Raw genomic sequence first — 19,337 nt, forward strand, 5'->3', positions numbered from 1 at the left:
CTTTTTTATTATTTGCTTACTTGCTTTCTTCTCATTCCTCCCCCCCTTTTTTTGCACAGCATGACAAATATGGAAATGTTTAGAAGAGTTGCACATGTCTAATTTATACTGGATTACTTGTATAGGAGAGGGAGAAAAATGTGGAACAAAAGTTTTTTTTCTTTTTAGAGCTGTGTATTTTGAAAACATATGCATGGATACATTTTCAACATTGAGCCTTACAAAACCTTGTGTTCCAAAATTTCCCCTCCTTTGGATGGAAGTAATCCAAAATGTTATATATGTTAAAATATGTCAAATCCAATATGTATATAATTATAATTTATATAATTATCTTGCTGCACAAGAAAAATCGGATCAAAAAGGGAAAAAAAATGAGAATGAAAACAAAATGCAAGCAAACGACAAACAAAAGAGTGAAAATGATATGTTGTGAACCACACTCAATGCTCACAGTCCTCTCTCTGGGTGTAAATGGCTCTCTTCATCACAAGATTATTGAACTGGTTTGAATCATCTCATTGTTGAAAAGAGCCACGTCCATCAGAATTGATCATCGTATAATCTTGCTGAAACAAAAGGTTTTGCGAGGGTGAATGCTGAAAACTATGTTTTTGCATGTATTTGGAAAAATAAAAAGCTGTTTTAAAAAATCATAATTCCTGACGTAAGCATAACCCATTAGACATATTCCTTCATTTTAATCTCCCATCAATTTTGAGAAGTACTTTTATTTTTGAGCAGGCCTGTGATTATTTTTCGAGGGAGAACCATCTCTACTAATCTGTATATAATGTGGTCCCTTCTAGAAGAGTGACTTGCCTAGTCTGATACAAATGGTATGTGACAAAAGTCGGATTTGGACCTATTTCTGACTCACTCTGGGCCGGTAGACCCCACACTGCCTTAGGATGTGATCCGCCCAGAGTCACTCTAGTTATCAGTGTCTCCGACAGGATTCAGACCCAGGACTTTGTGTCAGCTGAAGGCTGGTATTTCATTTCTGCGTTCAGTGTTGCAGCTGTGTCAGGTTGTTTGGGGAGTGATAGCAGCAGAAAAGTAATTGTGGGTCATTTTTTCTTTCAGGACCTGGAGCACCATTTGGGTCTTGCACTAAATGAGGTCCAGGCTGCCAAGAAGACTTGGTTCAACCGAACCATTAGTTCTATAAAGACAGTGACTGGTGTCCAAGGGAAAGAGACTTGTTGAGGTGACACCTCCAGAGAGACACCTTCTTCTTAACACACACCACCTTTGGCTGCCTTCCTCGGCCAGATGTTTGATTCTGTGACATGTCAGAGGACCAGAATGTATATAACCTAGAAACACAGCAGCATGTCAGGATTTTAATAGATCAATGATAAAGTGGATGGAAACATGCAAAACAAGGCTTCCTGTGTAGGACTCTCCATACTACTGATATTTGGTGTTCTAGCTAGATTGAAACTCTTTGGAGAAGCACTCTATTGTGAGACCCCCTGAGAGGCCTTTTTCACAAAGTCATAGTAGATATGAAAATCTAACACACCCTGCAGCCAAGTTTACATTACAGGTGTAGGGAGCTTTTGATCAGTTTGAATTTTTTTTAATCTTCTGTGTGTATATATAAATATGTGTGTGTAAAAAATATACACATTTATGTATCCATACATACACATACACATGTATCTCTACATGTATGTATGTGTAGGCATGCACACACACATGTATGTGTATATACACAGAGAATGGCAGGGGTGGAATGTCACTAACCAAGAACACAACTCAATCTTGTAAGGGGTCCTTCCAGGTAGGATCTAGGAAATTTTTCAAAAGGAAGAAAATGGGTTACATGACTACGATTGACACCACCTGGTTTTGTTAGACAACACACCGCACATTTTTTTGTTTGGCATAATTTACATGTTTCTAATCAATTCTATGCAATTTTTTTTTTTAAAGCACTAGCTGCCAAATGACTTCACAGCTCCATGTTAGGTGACTTGTCTTTGAATGTGAGATGTGAAATAATTAAAATTGGGGCAAATGTCATTTTACTTATGTCAGTCATATAGACAGATCTAACCAGTTTTTTCCCAAGCCCACACAAAACCAATCGTGTTGGGAATCCCGACACTGCTGACGTGTAGCTAACTAACTAATTATGTGGCCGTTTGGACAACTGATTCCGTTTGAGGGCTGTTCCTTTTCTCTCCCAACCCCACCCCCCATGACAAGATGAGTTCCCCAACATCAAGATTTTAAGTTTGCACATATATGTATGAATGAGAAACTGAATTGTACACATGTAGTTGGTCTTTTGGGATGTGTATGTATATGTTTTTTCTGCACTTACAGCAAGGTAGTGGTGCTCTGGGACTCACCAGCTATATAATACTTTCACCGACTTTCCGGGGACATCGCACCTGCTCAGACTCTGGATCTGTGAGCTGGGTTTCAAGAGCCCTGTTCTCGAGAGTACTTTTTGTGTGTGGGCCTCTCCCCATTCACATCAGCTTGAAGTTCTCACTTGAAAGCTATAGAATGAAGATTTTAGCACCTTGTTCCTTCTTTAAAAAAGATTTATTTTCACTTTCATTTTTAATTTATAATAGTTTTTGTTGTGCTGACAGATCTCTCTTGTATCGGTGGTTACTTTTTTTCCTTTACCTTGTGTGCAGTGTGAGCAAGCTGGTTACAAGAGGAGACACTGGTCTGTATATAAAGATACTTGGTTTACTTTGTACACCACCTTTTCTTGTTGACTGTACTAATAATGCTCGCTAATGTGACCTGTGATGACGGAGGTGACATGCAGCTATATACCCAAACCCTTTCCTTAACTGCTTCCATCATCTTTATTGTTTAATCACCCAAAAAACTGTGTGTCCAATATTAAGTTGTGTGGACATTGTGCTGGGGTAGTTTCAGTGTGTAAACTTTATGAATTGAAATATAAACCAGTAACATTGTATTATATAATTTCTTGTTTTATTTCATTTTAATAAGCAAGCATCTGTATTGAAAGTACCACTTTGCATAAGTTGGATTAGTTCCTATCAAACTGGAAAGCTGTTGAACTTAGGAGAACCAGCAACAGACTGTTATTTTATGTCTTCTGTCCTAGACCACTGTTTCAGTTTGGACGAGGTTGTTCCCGGAGGTTGGCCAACAGGCAATGAGTTTTTTCTGATTTTTTTTAAAAACCAAATTAACTCATTTAACTGTTTTTCTAAGATGGTAAAAGTGCCAAAGTATGAAAATTATGGCTCTTCTTGAAGTGTTCCTTGATCTTTTGCCTTGAAAGTTTTCATTAGCCAGTCCCCAGCTATGCTTCTCTCCCCAGCCCTACCTTACTCAGCAACAGAATAATGCATATAGATAGACAAACTGGTGATTCCCCTACTCTAAAATTAAGGCTAGCTACAAAGTCTCCAGGCTCTCAATGACGTCGGTATCTTCCTCTTTAAAGGATGGTTTCCATAATTTAGGGATGGAAGATGTTCTGAAATGGTGAAAAGACTCAAAGCCACTAGTGACACTTAGGTAGTCATTTTCAGACCTTACCTAAGGCACACGTATACAGTGTTCTGGATTGATTCAGAGGTTCTCTCTACAATAATCCCTTTCAGAGCTTACATTAAACTACCTTGCAAACAAAGACCTGAGACAGTTTTAATTTAAATGAGCTCTAAACATTCCTGCTCTCAAAAGTTTTAAGAGGCAACAAATTACTATAATATTTACATATAAAAAAGGTACACCCCAAGTTCTCGCCAATCTCATTGAAATCACTGATTTACCGATATTTCCATGAGTCATGTACACAGAAGGCCATGACTTCCTGATGTAGGGCTTGTGGAAAAACAAATAACTGCTGGTTACACTCTCTGCTTTTACCCCAGATTCCAAGAGTGTATTGCTGCTCCAAAAGAACTTAGCAATGGACACATCTATAGGGTATTTTTATCCATTCAGCCAAATGGATTTTGTTCCTCTTTCTTACTGGCTTTAATAAGACGGATAGAACATATGGGGAATTAGAAGCTCAAAGCTTCTCTTCCATCCTGTACATAGTTCCCATTTTCTAAATCTGCAATGTTTAGAATATTCCAAGTTTTCAATTGTACTGTATTAGTGGCCTACAGTGGGGGTCCTGCACCTTGGTACTATTTTTGTTGAACTGATTTAGTACCTGTCATTGCCTATTCTTGGCTGGAGCTGGGAATAACTGTTCACATCTCATATACAACTTTAAACAACACAACAGAGTTGTAGGTACTGTTGTTTCACAGAATAATAAGGGTTAGGGAGTAACTTGCCTACGTAACAAATTTGAATCTGACCTATAACTGCAGAGTTCTTTATGTTTCTAGAGTTTAAATCTTGGCAACCATAAATAAACCTGAGTTCAAATTTCAACTCTGGTACTACATGACCTTGGGTGCCTTCCTTTACGCAAAAACAATGAAGGGAGGCTTATCCTGTCTCCAAATCTATGTTCCTAAAATTTGGGGTTGGAGGAGAATCCCCAACATGTGACTCTATTCTAGTGGGAAGTCAACTTTGTGGGATGGCATATTCCATTGTCGAATAGCTTTAAAGTTCTTGCACATACATGGTCCAAATCTGTAACTTCTACTTTTAGTTCTCTCCTTTAGTGCTACAAGAAAAGTTTTCCCGTTTCCCTTTGGGAGCCCTTCAGATGTGGCGATTTACCACACCTTGGAAGAAATCACGGAAAGCCAAGATTGAATTCAAATGTTTATTGAGCACCTACTGTTTGAAGAACACGTTCGAAGAGATATACAGTCCGGACCAGATATGCTCCCTGCCCTCATGGAGCTCACAGTCTAATAGAGTTTTACAATACAAACTATATATAAACAAACAAGATGGTTATATATTAAGGAATGCGTAAAGAGTACTACTTAATTTGAAGGGATTGATGGAGAGTTATCTTAGGTGGGGAGTAGCCCTTAGTAAGAGTTTCATGGTAGTGATAGTATGACTTGGGTCTTAAAAGTTGGTACAGGGTCAAAGGTTCAGCAGGCAAAGGGAGAGAGGACGAACACTCACTAAGAAATGGAGAATATAAATTGTGTGTTGAGGCATGGGGAGGTGTGCAAAGAGAATGCCCAGTTCATTCAATTGGCCTGTTAACAGGATTCAAAGATAAGGTTAGAAAAGTTAAGAGAAGGGGTTCTGACTGTAAACAATTGGATCTGAACTTTTTTCAACTAGTAATAACGGGCCACTGAATCACAATCGATTTCTGAGTAAATAAGTAGACCAAATCTATCAATAAAAAATTCTTCAGGCAGTGTAAAGAGCAAAAGACAGTGGTACCCATTAAAAAGCTTTTATTATCTAGGTAAATTATTGTAAGAACTTGTAGTAAGCGGGGTGGTGGTGGTGGTGGTGATAGTAGTAGTAGTAGAATTATTATAAAACTGGAACATTAGAGATCTTAAATTTGTTTTGTGTGGTGGACCCTTTTGCCAGTCTGGCGAAACCTACAACAACCACCCCTCTTGGAAATAACATGTTAAAAATGCGTAAAAGATTATAAATGAAACAAATTTAATTGAAACCTTTTTAAAGGAAATTTAAGTTGTTCGTAGACCCAGGGTTAATAGTTCAACAACCTTCTCAATTTAGAGTTAAGGAAACTGAGGGCCCACATTAGCAAAGGCTGTAAGCAGCAGAGCTGGCATTTGAACCGAGTACCCACAAACTATGGATTTCCTCAGGCCTCATTTCTCCAGATTACGGTTTCAGTAGAGATACCAACAAAAGTAACTTCAGGAAATGTATCCATTTTCAAATTTTGTGGAAAAAAGTCTTTTCTATACTTCTGTTCTTGGGAATCCTTTCTGCCTTTTTCCACAGCACATCAGGATGCTCTTGACTACTGGTCACACCTCTTCCTACCAAGAACCTATCTAGAACTCCCATTTGAGAATAATTAGTGCACTCTTCTGAAGCTCTTGCCAACTTCAAGCAGAAGCTGGACGACAGGGATTTTGTCTTTGGATCCCCAGCAGCGAGCACCCACATTTTGCTTTCATTCTTATTTCACAGAAGAGAAACGGCAGTAAAGTGACTTGTCTCACAGCTAACAGAATAGGGTTAAGTCTCAAAAGTGGATATCCTGACTCCAAACTTGGTACTCTTCACTACACAGTGCTTCCCAGGGTGAGAACAGGGAGTTTCTTCCCCCCAGCCCACCTCCTTGAACAACACCCGAAGCCTCAGGGAAGCCTCAAGCAGTAGTAACCTGAACTCTTATGCATTTCTCAAAAATAAATGGTCCCAAGGGGCAGGATGCTCAAGTGAGCGGATTCCAAATAAATTCCACTAGGCACTGACTTCCTACACCGATTCAGGTGTTTTCGGCCCCAGACCTGGAATTGCCCCCCACCATGAGCTTTTAAACCACTTGTGAACTGGAAAAGGGAACTTAGGCCAGAACTGAGGTTTTATTCTTGGCTAAAATGTGAGACCTTGAAGCTTGACAGGCCACAGGTCTAGCTACAAGCATGCCCGGCTCAGCTACCAAACATTCCCTAGTCAATCGACGACCATGAAATCCTACACCTTCAGCTTCCAGCAACTCCTCAGGGAGGACAGATCCATTCCGACTCTGGGTTGAGCTCCAGGATTAACCAAAGAAAAGCCAGCCTTGAGATTCATACATCTTCCAGTCTAACTCCCGGGCTTTGTAGAAGAGGAGGAACAGATTAAATCACTTGCCCATGACCACACACAATCAGCGGTGCTTCTAACTCCAACTCTAGGGCTCTTCACACAAATTTACTCTCTCCCCAAGATGTAAAAGGAAGTGGCTATAAAACAAGAAGGGAGACTCTACTTCTCAACCCTAGTGAGAGAGGCACCTGACCTGCCTTCTGGCCCCCTGAGAGATGTGAAAAGAACAGTAAGAGTCACAAAAGAAGGTCTCCCTGGCAAAGAAGCTCCTGGAGTTAGGCACCCTCCTTGCTGCTTAGCCAGTAACTGGTAATAAAACATTGCAACTGAAAAAACACCATCGAATATGGAATGACAGCTGAAATGGAGCTTTGATTTCACAGTTTATATAGAGAATTTCAGTAGTCATCTATGCCTCAAGCAAGTGGTGACCTGGCCTCTCAAGGCTTCTAATGACAAGAGCATCCATTCCATGCTCTCTCCAGGTTTCTGTGTATTTTCATACATTCTCTCTCCCTCTCGCTTACTTCCTTCTTCCCCTCTCCTCTTCTCTCCCTTGGGATCTTTTACCCAAAATCTTCCCCTCTCTTTTACTTCCCAGCACCATCCTCCTAACTCACATCCAAGCAGTTGCAAACTATTGTAATTTGTCCTTAAAACCATCTCAAATGCTCCCTTCTCCTTTCACTCACACAGCTGACTTAGTTCAACTGTCACCCAGCTTCTTTTCCTGCAATCAGCAAAACACAGCCAATGGGCTGAATCCAGCCCTCAAACTAAGAACGGTTTTTGTTGTCTTTAAAGTTTTTACTGTTGCTTTAAAATTTAAAAACCATTCTCAATTTATAGATGCAGGAACAAGCAGTTGGACTTCAGTTTGCTGGCCCTTGTTCTAGTCTTTCATCACTCTCATCCACCCTCAATGCAGCTGCCACATTATCTCCCCTGCCCAATAAATTTCAGTGGCTCCCTATTATATATCTAGGATCAATATATACAAAATCTTTTGGCATTTAAAGTCCTTCACACTCTTATCTTTCCAGTCTTCCCATCTTGTTGCACTCTTTCCCCCTCCACACATTACACAATCCAGCCATACCAGTCTCCATTCTGTTTCTCAAAATTGTTACCCCCATCTCCATGCTTTTTTTTTAGCATGAGCCGCTCTCAAGACCTAGCATGTGCTTCCTCCAACCTCCAGAATCCCTTAAAACTGAGCTCCAGAAACTCTGCCCTCCTCCAGAATTTTCCAGCTGCCTCTCAGCTACCACTGCCATCCTCTTTAACATTACTTTCCCTCTGCTGAATATTAATCTTCTATGATTTGTAGATGTTGTTTCTCCCATTAGAATGTCAAATTCTTGTGGACACGGGGTATTTCTGCTTTTTCTTTTTATCCCAGAATTGAGCACAATGCCCAGCACATACAAATTAGTTTTTTTTTTAAAGCAGTTCTACCTGCTGCCAGGTTTTCCAAAACTGAAACCAGCCTTTCTGAAACTTACTGCTGCTTAATTACTTAGTCCTCCTCTAAGGCTAAACAAAAATGTTGTTTTCCTTCCATATGACATGAAAACCATAGAAAAGAAGGAACTTGTCTAAGGTCATATAGGAAAACAGGAGATTAGAATCCAGGCCTTCTGATTTCATGAAATGAATTCTGTCTTTCAAAATGTAGAGACATCCCTAAAGACCCAAGCCTGTAGGTAGGGGAAGTGCTGGGCAAGTTCAAAAAACCTACGAATCATTTTCTATCACATGCCTAGTTCCCTAAATATCAAGCAAAACAGGTTAGGCATGGAGAAGGAGAAGCACAAGGCAAGTTGCAGCCAATGGAGAATTTCTGCAAAGTAACAGGTTAGTCCTGGATAAAGAACCCTTGTCACTCTGATAAGCCTGCAAATTTCCCTTTCGATCTATACCAGTCTTTGGCTTCTGCCTGGTAAAGATACCCCAGGCCTCGTCGGGGAAGTCAGCCCTTTATGACTTTAAGCAAATGTAAAATCAGAACTGAAATGAACCTTAGAGATTGTCTACTCTTTTTGTCATTGAGTCCTAAATGCCTAGAAAAGAAAAATCAAGTATTCAAAGTCACAATCGTTGAGGGATATTCCCAGGGGAAACATCAAGTCAAAACAAGGAGGCTTGAGATTTAGAGTGAAGAGAAAATGTAGTATAATAATTTCGGTAGTACTTGAAGGTGTCTTTCAACAAGTGGGTGCTTGATAAATGTTCATTGAACTGCATACATTTCTGAATTGTGTAAATATGTAAAGTAGGAAATATTGTTGCTTCCTAGCTTTGGCAGATCATTTTCCCCAAAACCTCCATGCCCCCTTCCTGGTGTGAACTGGAGATAAGCTTCTCTTTACCTTAAAGGTGTATAATAAGGAGAGTATTCGGCAAAACCACAAAAGACTATCAAAATGGCAGCTGCTATTATTTTAAGAAACAAACTTAGAAAGGACTTCCAATATCGTGATTCTTCACATATAGGTTTTCCAAAAATCCAGGTCTTCATGAAATAATTCACCCAATTTTCTTTCCTTTTTTCTTTCTTTCTTTTTTTTTTTTTTAAGTCAGAAGCTTTTATTTAGAATTAAATAAAGGAAACATAATATGAAGGGTATTACAAAGACAACAGCAGAACCAAAGGACAGTCTATGGCAGAGAACACAGGGCAGGAATGTGGGAGAAGCTCAGTGCCCCCTGGATGGGCACCTCCCAAGAGGCTCCATTGAATTGAACCTCATGAAAGAAGCCTCTTGTGAAAGCAGTTGGGCAAAAGGAACATACAAGTCTGCAGGAAGAAGGGCAAGGTCTGATACAAAACAGCATTGGAGTCAAATTCACAGTCATAATTTAAAGTCTGTTACCCCAGGTTAAAAATCCCATGGTACAAGCGATTTCCAAAGTACAATCATACATTAAATCACTGAGATTACATCTCGGCTGGTGGTGGTTTTTGTTTTCTTTTTCAGCAGTGCAAACAATGAAGGTTATTGCCAAATGACTTTCCACCGCAAATTATAGTATTTACAATTTCATACTGAAAGAAACAAAGTATTTTTTTAAAAAAAGATTACAATAACTTAACTACATCTCACACAAGAATGGCCAATTGAGAAAAACGTAGCTTGTAATCCAATAGGGATTTCTCTGTGCTTAACAGTGCAGTGTTAGTACATCATCATTTCTTCTTCACCTGTGGCTAGTTACACATGCTCTCATCAAGAGAGAGATTGGGAAAAAAACACATCTAAGGGTTGAATTTCATTGAGTCACAATGTTAGACCAACATAGACTATTTAGGATTAGAAGGGCCCATAAAACAAAATGCAAGATCTTTCAAAAATACAACATGAGAGGTGGAAGGAACCATAATATACAAAATTCAACTTTGTTTCAGAGATTGAAAGAATTCACTGGAACCAATCAAATCAACAGTTTCAAGATCCCATAATATGCCTTATCATCAAAAGACATTCAGATAAAAATGAGTACCCTGAATGAAGCAATAAGATAGTTTGCTAGGAAGATGACAGGATGATAAAGCACCATGGGTGCTAATGCTCTTAACAAATGTTATAAAATTAAACAATCTTAGATCTAGAGAAGACCTCAGATTTGGCCTTCTTGGCCAAAACTTGGAAGAAGGAACCCCTTTCCAAGAATTATTATGACTATTCATACTGCCTATCCTACTTTCTTCAGTTTAAGATAAAAGCCTCCCTTTTTTTTCATCTGTAAAATGGGACTAAATCAAGATTTCAAGATTGTCACAAAATACCAAGGATTTAAGAGAAGGAGAGAGCCTTATGATATAAAATATAAGTACAGTGTGTCAGAGAGGGAGGGAAGAAAATTTACACCTGGAAACAAAAAACAAACGTGGTCTAGAGAGATTAGGTGACTATTCTTTACTCACCCACATAGAGCACATAACAAAGTATGTCAACCAAAATGCTGAGAAATGAAAAAATACTATATGTGTCGATATCCAAAAGGGATTTGGAAATCCCAGCACTTGTCAGGCTCCAGAAAAGATCTCAAGAATGATTCAAGAACTAGAAATTAGCTTTATAATAAAGTAAGTAACAAGCAGTACCACCAATATTTCCTCTGCATCTCCATGTCCCCATCCATCATCACAAGTTAAGGCCTGGTTTTCCAGACTTCACACAAAGCAACTTCTTTTTAGGAAGGAAGGGAGGAAGAGAGGGAGGGAGGGAGGGAGGGAAGGAGGGAGAGAGAGAGGAAGGTCGTAGTCTTGGAACTACACTGTAGAAGACACCAGAAACGACCTAAATTCTGAAGGGCAGAAAATAATAAAGCAGACCCTAGACAAGAAAAACAAAGCAAATCCACCAGCTCATCCATCCCCAGTCCGAGAATTGGCACCTCTCAGAATCCTGGACTACTATTACTATAGTCAGAAGAGACCTTGGAAATGATTTTCTCCAACTTCACTATGGAGATAAAAAACTAAAGCCAAGAGAAAGGCCAAAGGCATTTATATAAGTTACACGGAAGAGTCCATTAATACAAGTACTAGAGTTTGAACAACAATCCTCTGTCCACCTTTCCCACCAATCCAATGTTTTTCAACTTTGTCATAATTTAAAGAAATTTTATTGCAAATGACTGAAGTGGAAAGAAAACTCTAGCTCAAAACCAAGAAAATCTAATCCATTTTCTTTCTCATATTAGCTGTATTGTCTTCAGCAAATCTTTTTCTCCTCCTAAATCTTTGTGAAAGAAAAGGTCGGACTCAATGACGTGTAAGGTTACTCTCCACTCTAACTTTAGATTCTGAGAAACCTAGCTCTCTAACATTCCATGGTCTCAGGCAGGGTTTCTCAAACTACGGCCCGAGGGCCAGATGCGGCAGCTGAGGACGTTTAACCCCCTCACCCAGGGCTATGAAGTTTCTTTTTTTAAAGGCCCACAAAACAAAGTTTTTGTTTTACTATAGTCTGGCCCTCCAACAGTCTGCAGGACAGTGAACTGGCCCCCCTACTTAAAAAGTTTGAGGACCCCTGGTCTAAGGGTTAGTTGTAAGATTTTAGCAATTTAAAAATTTGTGAAGTTCACATCATATTTTAAGATTAATTACTTTGCAAAGCTACATTCTAAAAAGTTTTCACACCTAAGAAAAAATGTTATATAAAAATAACCATGGCCAGCTGTTCTCCATTTGCACAAGAAAAGTCCCTCTCCCCCTGCCAAGAACCCTTGAAGTAAATTAAAGAAAAACTTCCTATCAGCATGAATAAATACGTAAATTGATTTTTCAAAAAAGTGGACTTTCTCTTAATAGGAAAGAGACATGCAGTTCTGAGTGTAGAGCTATAGCAAATCCTTTCTGCAACCCCCTGAATGTCTTTGGATGAGTTCCTCCACTCTTCATCCACCCCCCAATGAAATGACATCTGGACACTTCAGGATCCTGCAGTCAATTATCTTTCCTGACATTCTTAAGAAGCACCTCCAAATTTTTTCCCTATCTTCTTTCTCTCCAAACATTGACCTTGGGCCCCTCTCACCTAGAAACAAATTTCTAGGATATGATCTTATTTGCCTTTAGAATTCAGATGGCTAACAACTAGAAAATTTCCCATCATCTGGGACCTGAGAACGAGTGAATGAATGGGATACAGACATGAGAGAGTGAGTGAGTGAGTGTGTGTGTGTGTGTGTGTGTGTGAGAGAGAGAGAGAGAGAGAGAAAGAGAGAAGGAGGTGGGCAAGAGAGACAGAGAGTTATCCCTACACTCAAAGGCATGTTTGCATTTTCTTTTAAGCAAATATGTGTTCCCAAGAGAAAAAGCAAGACAAAGCACAAGACACAAGTTAAAAATAGACTCTTAGAACACTGATTAGTGGTTAGAGATGAAATTAAAGTAACATTTTCTTAAAAAATAATGGACACAGAGCTGGTTGTGATTTTTTCTCTACTACTTTACTTTGATTGGACTCTTCCCACTTAAATTTACTACCACCTGGCCAAGGAGCAGGCAAGTTGAGTGAATGAATGTTTTGGAGACATCTTATTCATATGAGACAGTTCCAACTACTGGGAATATACATTTAGGACACATCACAGACTCTCAAGAACTCATCCAATTCAAACTGTACCCAAAAAGAAATACCCTCTAGCTAGCTATGTAAAAGATGGTTTTTTTTCCCCCCATTACAAGCAAGTAGTCATGCAGCCTCCAAAGAGAGATTTCACTTTTTGTCTTTCTGAAACATTCTCCTTACACTGTGGGAAAGAATATGCTTCCTTTTTTGAACCCCCTCTTATAATTTCCATCAGTCTGAGTTGTCTTCTTTATCTCTATCTCTCATTTTGTTTTATTTAGACCACCAAAATTTTGGGATCCTTATTCTTATCATTAGTTTTTCCTACCAAGCTTTGTTTCAACTACAAATATGGTAACCTTCACCCAAGTCATTACTAAGAATACTAAACAATCACTAAAGATTTAAGAGAAGCTTAAGGATTATCTGAATCAGAGAATGACAAAGGCATTGGACAGTAGATTCAAATTCAGAACCTACAATTCCAAATCTAGTATTATTTCCACTAATACTATGCCATCTCTTCACTCATTGGGCCATGTTATTCAATCAATTTCAAATCCATCTAATAATCCACTTCTTGACATCTTGTCTACAAGGATACCATGAAGGACTTTGTCAAATGCCTTCCTAAAATCGAGATATACCGCAGTCACCACCTTATGACTTTCAAGTCTCTCACAGATAATGACATAATAGAGAAACTCCAATCCTCTGTAGGGTAGAAAAAGCAAAATTGTTTAGGAAGAAAAAGCAGGAGTGCTAACATCCACTTCTTGTCATCCACCACATATAGTCTGATGTGATGAGCTAGTCCAATTAATCAGGGAAGGCGAAAGATGAAATCTAACCTAATGGATCTGACAGTTACAATCTTCTTAACTATTAATCCAATGGGCTTTAGCAGGTTCCAGAAAGTCAATCTTGCCCCAAATAGATGATATGTCCCTTAAATTTTGTTGGACCTCAGTTTCCCCATCTAAAAAATGAAGATGAAATATTTTGAAACTATCTGTTCTGAGGGTCCTTTTAGTTCCTGTTCTCCTACGGTCTAACACTGTGTTCTAAGATTACTTTTAGCGCTAGTAATTTCTGAATATAAGGTAATTTCCCCCACTCTTATAAATTACGATGGGAAAGACTTCCCATTACTTCTTACCTAACTCCGAGTCCAAGGAAAAAAAGGCAGATTAAACTGAAAGTATTGAACAGACTGATGATACAAACAGTAACTTAGAAACCTGATAGGACTGTCTTCTAACTAACAACTCACCATTATAGGCAATGAAAAAAAGCTAGCTGTGGTCAAGATTCTTCAATTCTCAAGGTAAGGACAGTTATACAGAAATCCTTATCTAATGCATTGAAGCACTTTATTATGATTATGTAATTAGAATCACAGACTTAGAGCTAAAAGAAGAGCTAAAGGCACCCAGGTCAAAAGAATCAGATTAACAGGACTGAGGAGTATTGGGAGTCTTTAGAATGTGAATGTTAGAATAACAACTCAAGAAAAGATAGCCTTCCTCAAGGAATCATCCAGTGGTGAGGTGGATGAGAAGCCAAGTCTCCACTTTTCCAGTCCAATTCTGCTTTCTAGTGCATTTTCTCTTTTCTCTCTTGAGTAGGGACTATTAACTTTTCTTATCTCCCCCCATAGGGATATAAACCCAGCACCCAGCAAAGAGTAGGATACATGATGAAAACTGAACACATGCTTGCTGAGTGAAAGAAAGCTCCAATAAACTCTAAAAAGGCATCCGTAATCTCAAGAACATTGTCTTTTCCCTCCCCTCAAAAGGTTCAATTTAAGAAGTTCCTGTTGTTCCATGTCATCACCTTGCAGTTTGTATTCTTAAAATTGTTTGGAAGTTTGCAATACCAGTGGTCTAACATCCCAGGAATAGTTCTTAACACTTAAGTTTCAAGTAAAGAAACCATAGAATTGTGAAATCTCAAGAGTTTGGGCCTCTGAGACAATTTAGTTACATCCCTACACCTTACACACAAGTCCCTTCTACTGCAATCCTGACAAGTTCAGATTCTTTGCAGGCCAAATGGCTGCTACAACAGAAAAAAATGTTAAGAAGCTTCCGGCCTTATTTCAAGGTCTTCTTTTCCCCCAGAACAGGCTTCTGGGGGCCTCTGACCTACTGTTTCATCTTGATCCCAACCTCTCCCAGATCCCTCAGTCATCACTCTTAAGTTCAAAGTCTTGCCCTCCCATTTCCAGTCCTGGCTTCCTGCTTCTTCACTTCACTATTCATTCATCTGGGGAATTTACACTGTATTTTATCTCTGAAGAAACTCCAGTACAGCCATGTACCAAAAAAAGGGACCAATTTAATTATACAATCAGACCTGAAAAAGATCATAAAAGTTAGCTATAGCAACTACCTGAAACATTACCCTAAGGGAAAGAGCACTGTGTTCATAACCTGTGTCTGCAATTTGCTATCTGTGTGACTTTGAATAAGTCATTTCCTCTCAATTTCCTCATTTGTAAAATGAAGGAATTCAAATACATTAACCTTTAAGATCTAAATTCTAAAATTATATAATGCCCCTCAACATCAATCCTGAAAACTGTTCACCCAAACTTCATTTAAAGACCGTGACAACAGACTTCTTACTTCCCAATCACTTTGGAAGCGTTCAGGCAGCTGGGAAGTTCCAAAAGCTCCATCTAACCGCTTAAGAAACTAAAACCCGTATATGAAGATAGGGAGCTGCCCTACAATTTCTTCAAGGATTGCAATTTCTGTGAGTTTCATTTAATTAGCTCTTCTTGGTTGTTACAGTGACTAATAAAGGGCTGAAACTAAACTGCTCTTTTGAAAGGTTTATTGGGGGTTTTTGTTGTTTTTCCAAGATGCCCAGGCTAGTCTTTGTGTATTAGAGAAACCTGCAAGAACCCCAACCCCATCACAAGAAGAAATGCCCTCATTTCTGAGGATAAATATATCAAGTTATCTTGACCTGCCAAAGAGAACAAAGAGAGCAGCACTTGCATTCAGGAGAACATACAATTTCTTAGATGGCATTCTACCTCACACATTTCTCATTCTCTTCCCTATCTCCATTTTCCAATTTAATCTATTATTCACAAAATCCCTCTACTATCCTAGAAATGGCATTTTCCTTGTTTAAAAAAAAAAATTATATCTTCAGTGGCTCTCTTGATTAATAATCAAATTTCTTTGTCTGACACTCAATATTTTTCATAATCTGATGCCACCCAAGTTTTCCAGTATTATTTAGTTCCTCCCACACTTTGCCCTTATCAACTTTTTGAGCTTTTTACCTGCAAAACATGTCCTATACTCTTCAAGTAATAGCCTTTCCCTTCAGATCTCTTATATTGTTTTCTAAAATTTCAGCATACTTATATCTATGATATACTTGTAACATTTAACAAAGCCATCAAGCCCTTGATGAAATTTTTATAAATACCTATATAGGCATAAATTTGAGCTAATGTTATTATGAGAAACTAATAAATTCAATAGAAAAACAAACAAGTTAGATATTACAGACTTAAATATTTGTGGGAGTGGGGCTGGGAGTCAGGAGTAGTATTTGCTACTGTCAATGAAATTTCTGAACAGGAATCTTATTTAGGCTGCCATGGAACTTATGCAAGATTGATTACATGCTAGATCATCAGGATCTCAGAAAAATCACAAACATAAAAAAAAGCAGAACACACACTTTATAGGCTATAATAGCAGAGCAAGCTGTATTCCATGTCTAAAATGCACTTTCCCTCTGCTTTCCCTTCCCCTTATTTCTAACAGTAAGAATCTTTATCCTTTTAAAAAATTCAGTTCAACCTCTACCTTTCTTCGAGTATTCCTGTATTTCCACAATCATGAGTACTCCCTCTCTTCAAATTACTTTGTACTTATTTATCCTGTTTATATATCATCTCCCTACTTCTCCCATCATAGATTGTAAGCTTCTTGAAGCGACTGTTTCAATTGATTTATATTCTCATCCCCTGGCATATCTTGTTGTTTACTGAATCTAGTCCAGTACCTGACAAATGCCTTCTACAGCACTGGTAACAAGTCACCATTTAGGCGCCACTTGAATAATTTTCAATAAAAAAAAATAAAAAAAAAAGAATTTACTTCTTTTTAAAAAGCAGTTGTTCTTTGTCTTGAAATCCAACATATAAACACTTAAAACATATAAGGCTGTTCCACTATTCAAATTTCATTCAGAATTAACTCATGAACAAGTGACTTCCAAATCTAATCCAGGAATCATACTCAGCATTTATTTTTCACTGAGTCTTTGGTTTTTGTTATTATTGTAGTAACCTCTCAATGGAAGATGTATTTTTCTCAAAGCACATTAGCACCAGACCTACTAGCACCAAGAGATTGATAAGATCATAAGAGAAGGAAGAGGCCTCAGTGGCCATATAAGTTCAATTTCCTCATTTCACAAATGAGGTAAATGGAGCGCAGAGGTAAGTGACTTGCCTAAAGTTACACAGGTAACAAGTTTTACAGGTGTAATTGCAATCTAAATCTTTTGATTCCAAATCCATTGCTATTTCTACTATACAACTCTAAATAACATTCCATCAAGATGGAGATATTATCTAATTTCTAAAAAACACATTTACTCTGGATTTAAAAAAAATTTTTTTTAAATAATAACAGGGTGTTTCAGCTGTACATAATTATCCAGTTGCTAAGGAGTTCTTCAAAACCTTAACTGTGGGGTTTATGAACCTCTCTAACCAGTCCTTAGTCTTTATCTTTCTAGGAGTGCTTCCCAACACAAATGTATTCTGAGCTTCTTTAGGGCCTAACACATGGTTTGAGTAACTAGGCAGAACAGTAGAGTTAGAATACTGGGTGTGGAGTCAGGACTCATCTTCCTGAGTTCAGATCTGACCTCAGATACTTACTATGTGACCCTGGACAAGCCACTTAACTTTGTCTTGGTTTCTTCATCCGTAAAATGAGCAAAAGAAAATGGAAAACCATTTTTGCCAAGAAAACACCAAGCAGGGTGACAAAGAGCTGGACGTGACTAAAACAACTGAATAACATATAGTTTTGATTTTCTACTTCATAAAATACACTAAAACAAATCTATTCAATTCATTAAAACAATGAATTTTGGGCCTGGTCTGAATTCCAGCATTCTCTGGTCTAACCTATAGCTGAGGAGAAATCCCCTCTACAACATCCTCAATTATTATTCAAATGCAGCTTGAAGAAGAAAGACCTTCAGAGATGAGGAACACAATAACCTCCCTCCCCCTATAGTATCTACTATTATTAAAACAATTCCTCATATTTTGAATCTAAATGGTTTTGTCAAATTTCTACCCAATTGGATTCATTGTATTCTTTGTTGCCAAGTAAGCACTATTTGAAGTTATACCTAATGAAATTGGAAGCTAAACAGAAAGATCATTATTAGCTTCCATCAGTAAAGTGAGTTGGCCAAGGTCAAGAAATTCACTTTTGCTGCTTGTATACTCGAAATTTTTACTTCAAGTACTTTCCTTTGGATCAAGTTGGGATAAAAGGAATCATTAGTTACAGTATCCACACTTTTAGTGTCTTTAGTACTTAAACCCCAAGAACAAACCAGGCACTATCTATTCTGAGTTTGTCAGGGCATTCTATGAGATCCTCATCTAATCTCACTCTAAGGAGAATCAGATTATACTATTCTAAAATGGCAGAACTGGTTTAAAGTTCCTTTTCTATGATTCAAAGCATCAAAACTAGAAAGTCTACAGAAATACAGACAGCATAGAAGGAATGGAAAAAAAAAACTAGCTTTTTAAGATATATTTTGAATCTTGGTACTAACACATACTCAATTATTATATTGACACTAAGCAAATTTTTTAATCTTCTTGGGTCCTACTTCCATATTCAGTTAAAATGAGGAGGAAGAATGTCAGAAAATTCTTTAAAAAAAATTTTTTTAAATGCATTCTATTTAACAAATAAATATAAAGACACTCCATACTCCCCCACCCGTCCCAAATCCCTGTTGCTGCTCTTCCTCCCCCATTTCATTTGCTCTCTATTTTATCTAGTTCCATTTCTGTCAAAAATATTCAATTCCTGCAATACTCCTCAGGATTAGTACAAAATTTGTACTCACTTTGTTAAAGGAAAATAAAACAATTAACAAGTAAAATGTTGTGAGCTACTATGTGGAATAAATCCTGGAAAAATCTAGATCTAATGGAATCTTTGGGTAAAACTCATTTGCTTTATAACTATAAACTTATTTAGCAATCAAGAGGAAAGGCCACTAAAAGTCAACTTGTTTATACAGAAAGAAGATAGTTATTAAATCGTGTATAAACAATTGCTGGAAAAAAGATCCTTTACACAAGCAGTAAGAAAAGAGGACCTATTCCAGCAAGAAATTAACTCTCCACTAGTATTTAAACTCCAACTTCTACTCTGCTAAGAAAACTGTAGCCAGAAGCAAGATGTCCATCTTTTTAGACAATGGTTCTGAATTCAACAGAATCATCTTGATTGAGGGAAAAAGAGAATAAGAGATCTTACAAGA

General features: G+C 38.0%; 2 protein-coding genes across 9 annotated transcripts in view; one reads left to right on the forward strand and one right to left on the reverse strand.

The window, feature by feature from the left end:
- The window catches only part of RABGAP1 (RAB GTPase activating protein 1), a 198,137-nt gene extending 195,179 nt beyond the window's left edge, over window positions 1-2,958 (forward strand). For all 7 annotated transcript variants that reach the window (XM_031954259.1, XM_031954261.1, XM_031954262.1 and 4 more), the window contains one exon: window positions 1,087-2,958. In XM_031954259.1, coding sequence (XP_031810119.1) covers window positions 1,087-1,209 — 123 coding nt within the window. In that variant the 3' untranslated portion in view covers window positions 1,210-2,958. The remainder of the gene's footprint in view (window positions 1-1,086) is intronic.
- A 1,772-nt stretch (window positions 2,959-4,730) lies between these two features.
- STRBP (spermatid perinuclear RNA binding protein) overlaps window positions 4,731-19,337 on the reverse strand; it is a 153,665-nt gene continuing 139,058 nt past the window's right edge. For both annotated transcript variants that reach the window (XM_031954274.1, XM_031954272.1), the window contains one exon: window positions 4,731-9,739. In XM_031954274.1, coding sequence (XP_031810134.1) covers window positions 9,735-9,739 — 5 coding nt within the window. In that variant the 3' untranslated portion in view covers window positions 4,731-9,734. The remainder of the gene's footprint in view (window positions 9,740-19,337) is intronic.

Source organism: Sarcophilus harrisii, chromosome 2 (genome assembly GCF_902635505.1).
Source record: "Sarcophilus harrisii chromosome 2, mSarHar1.11, whole genome shotgun sequence".
NCBI lineage: Eukaryota > Metazoa > Chordata > Mammalia > Dasyuromorphia > Dasyuridae > Sarcophilus > Sarcophilus harrisii.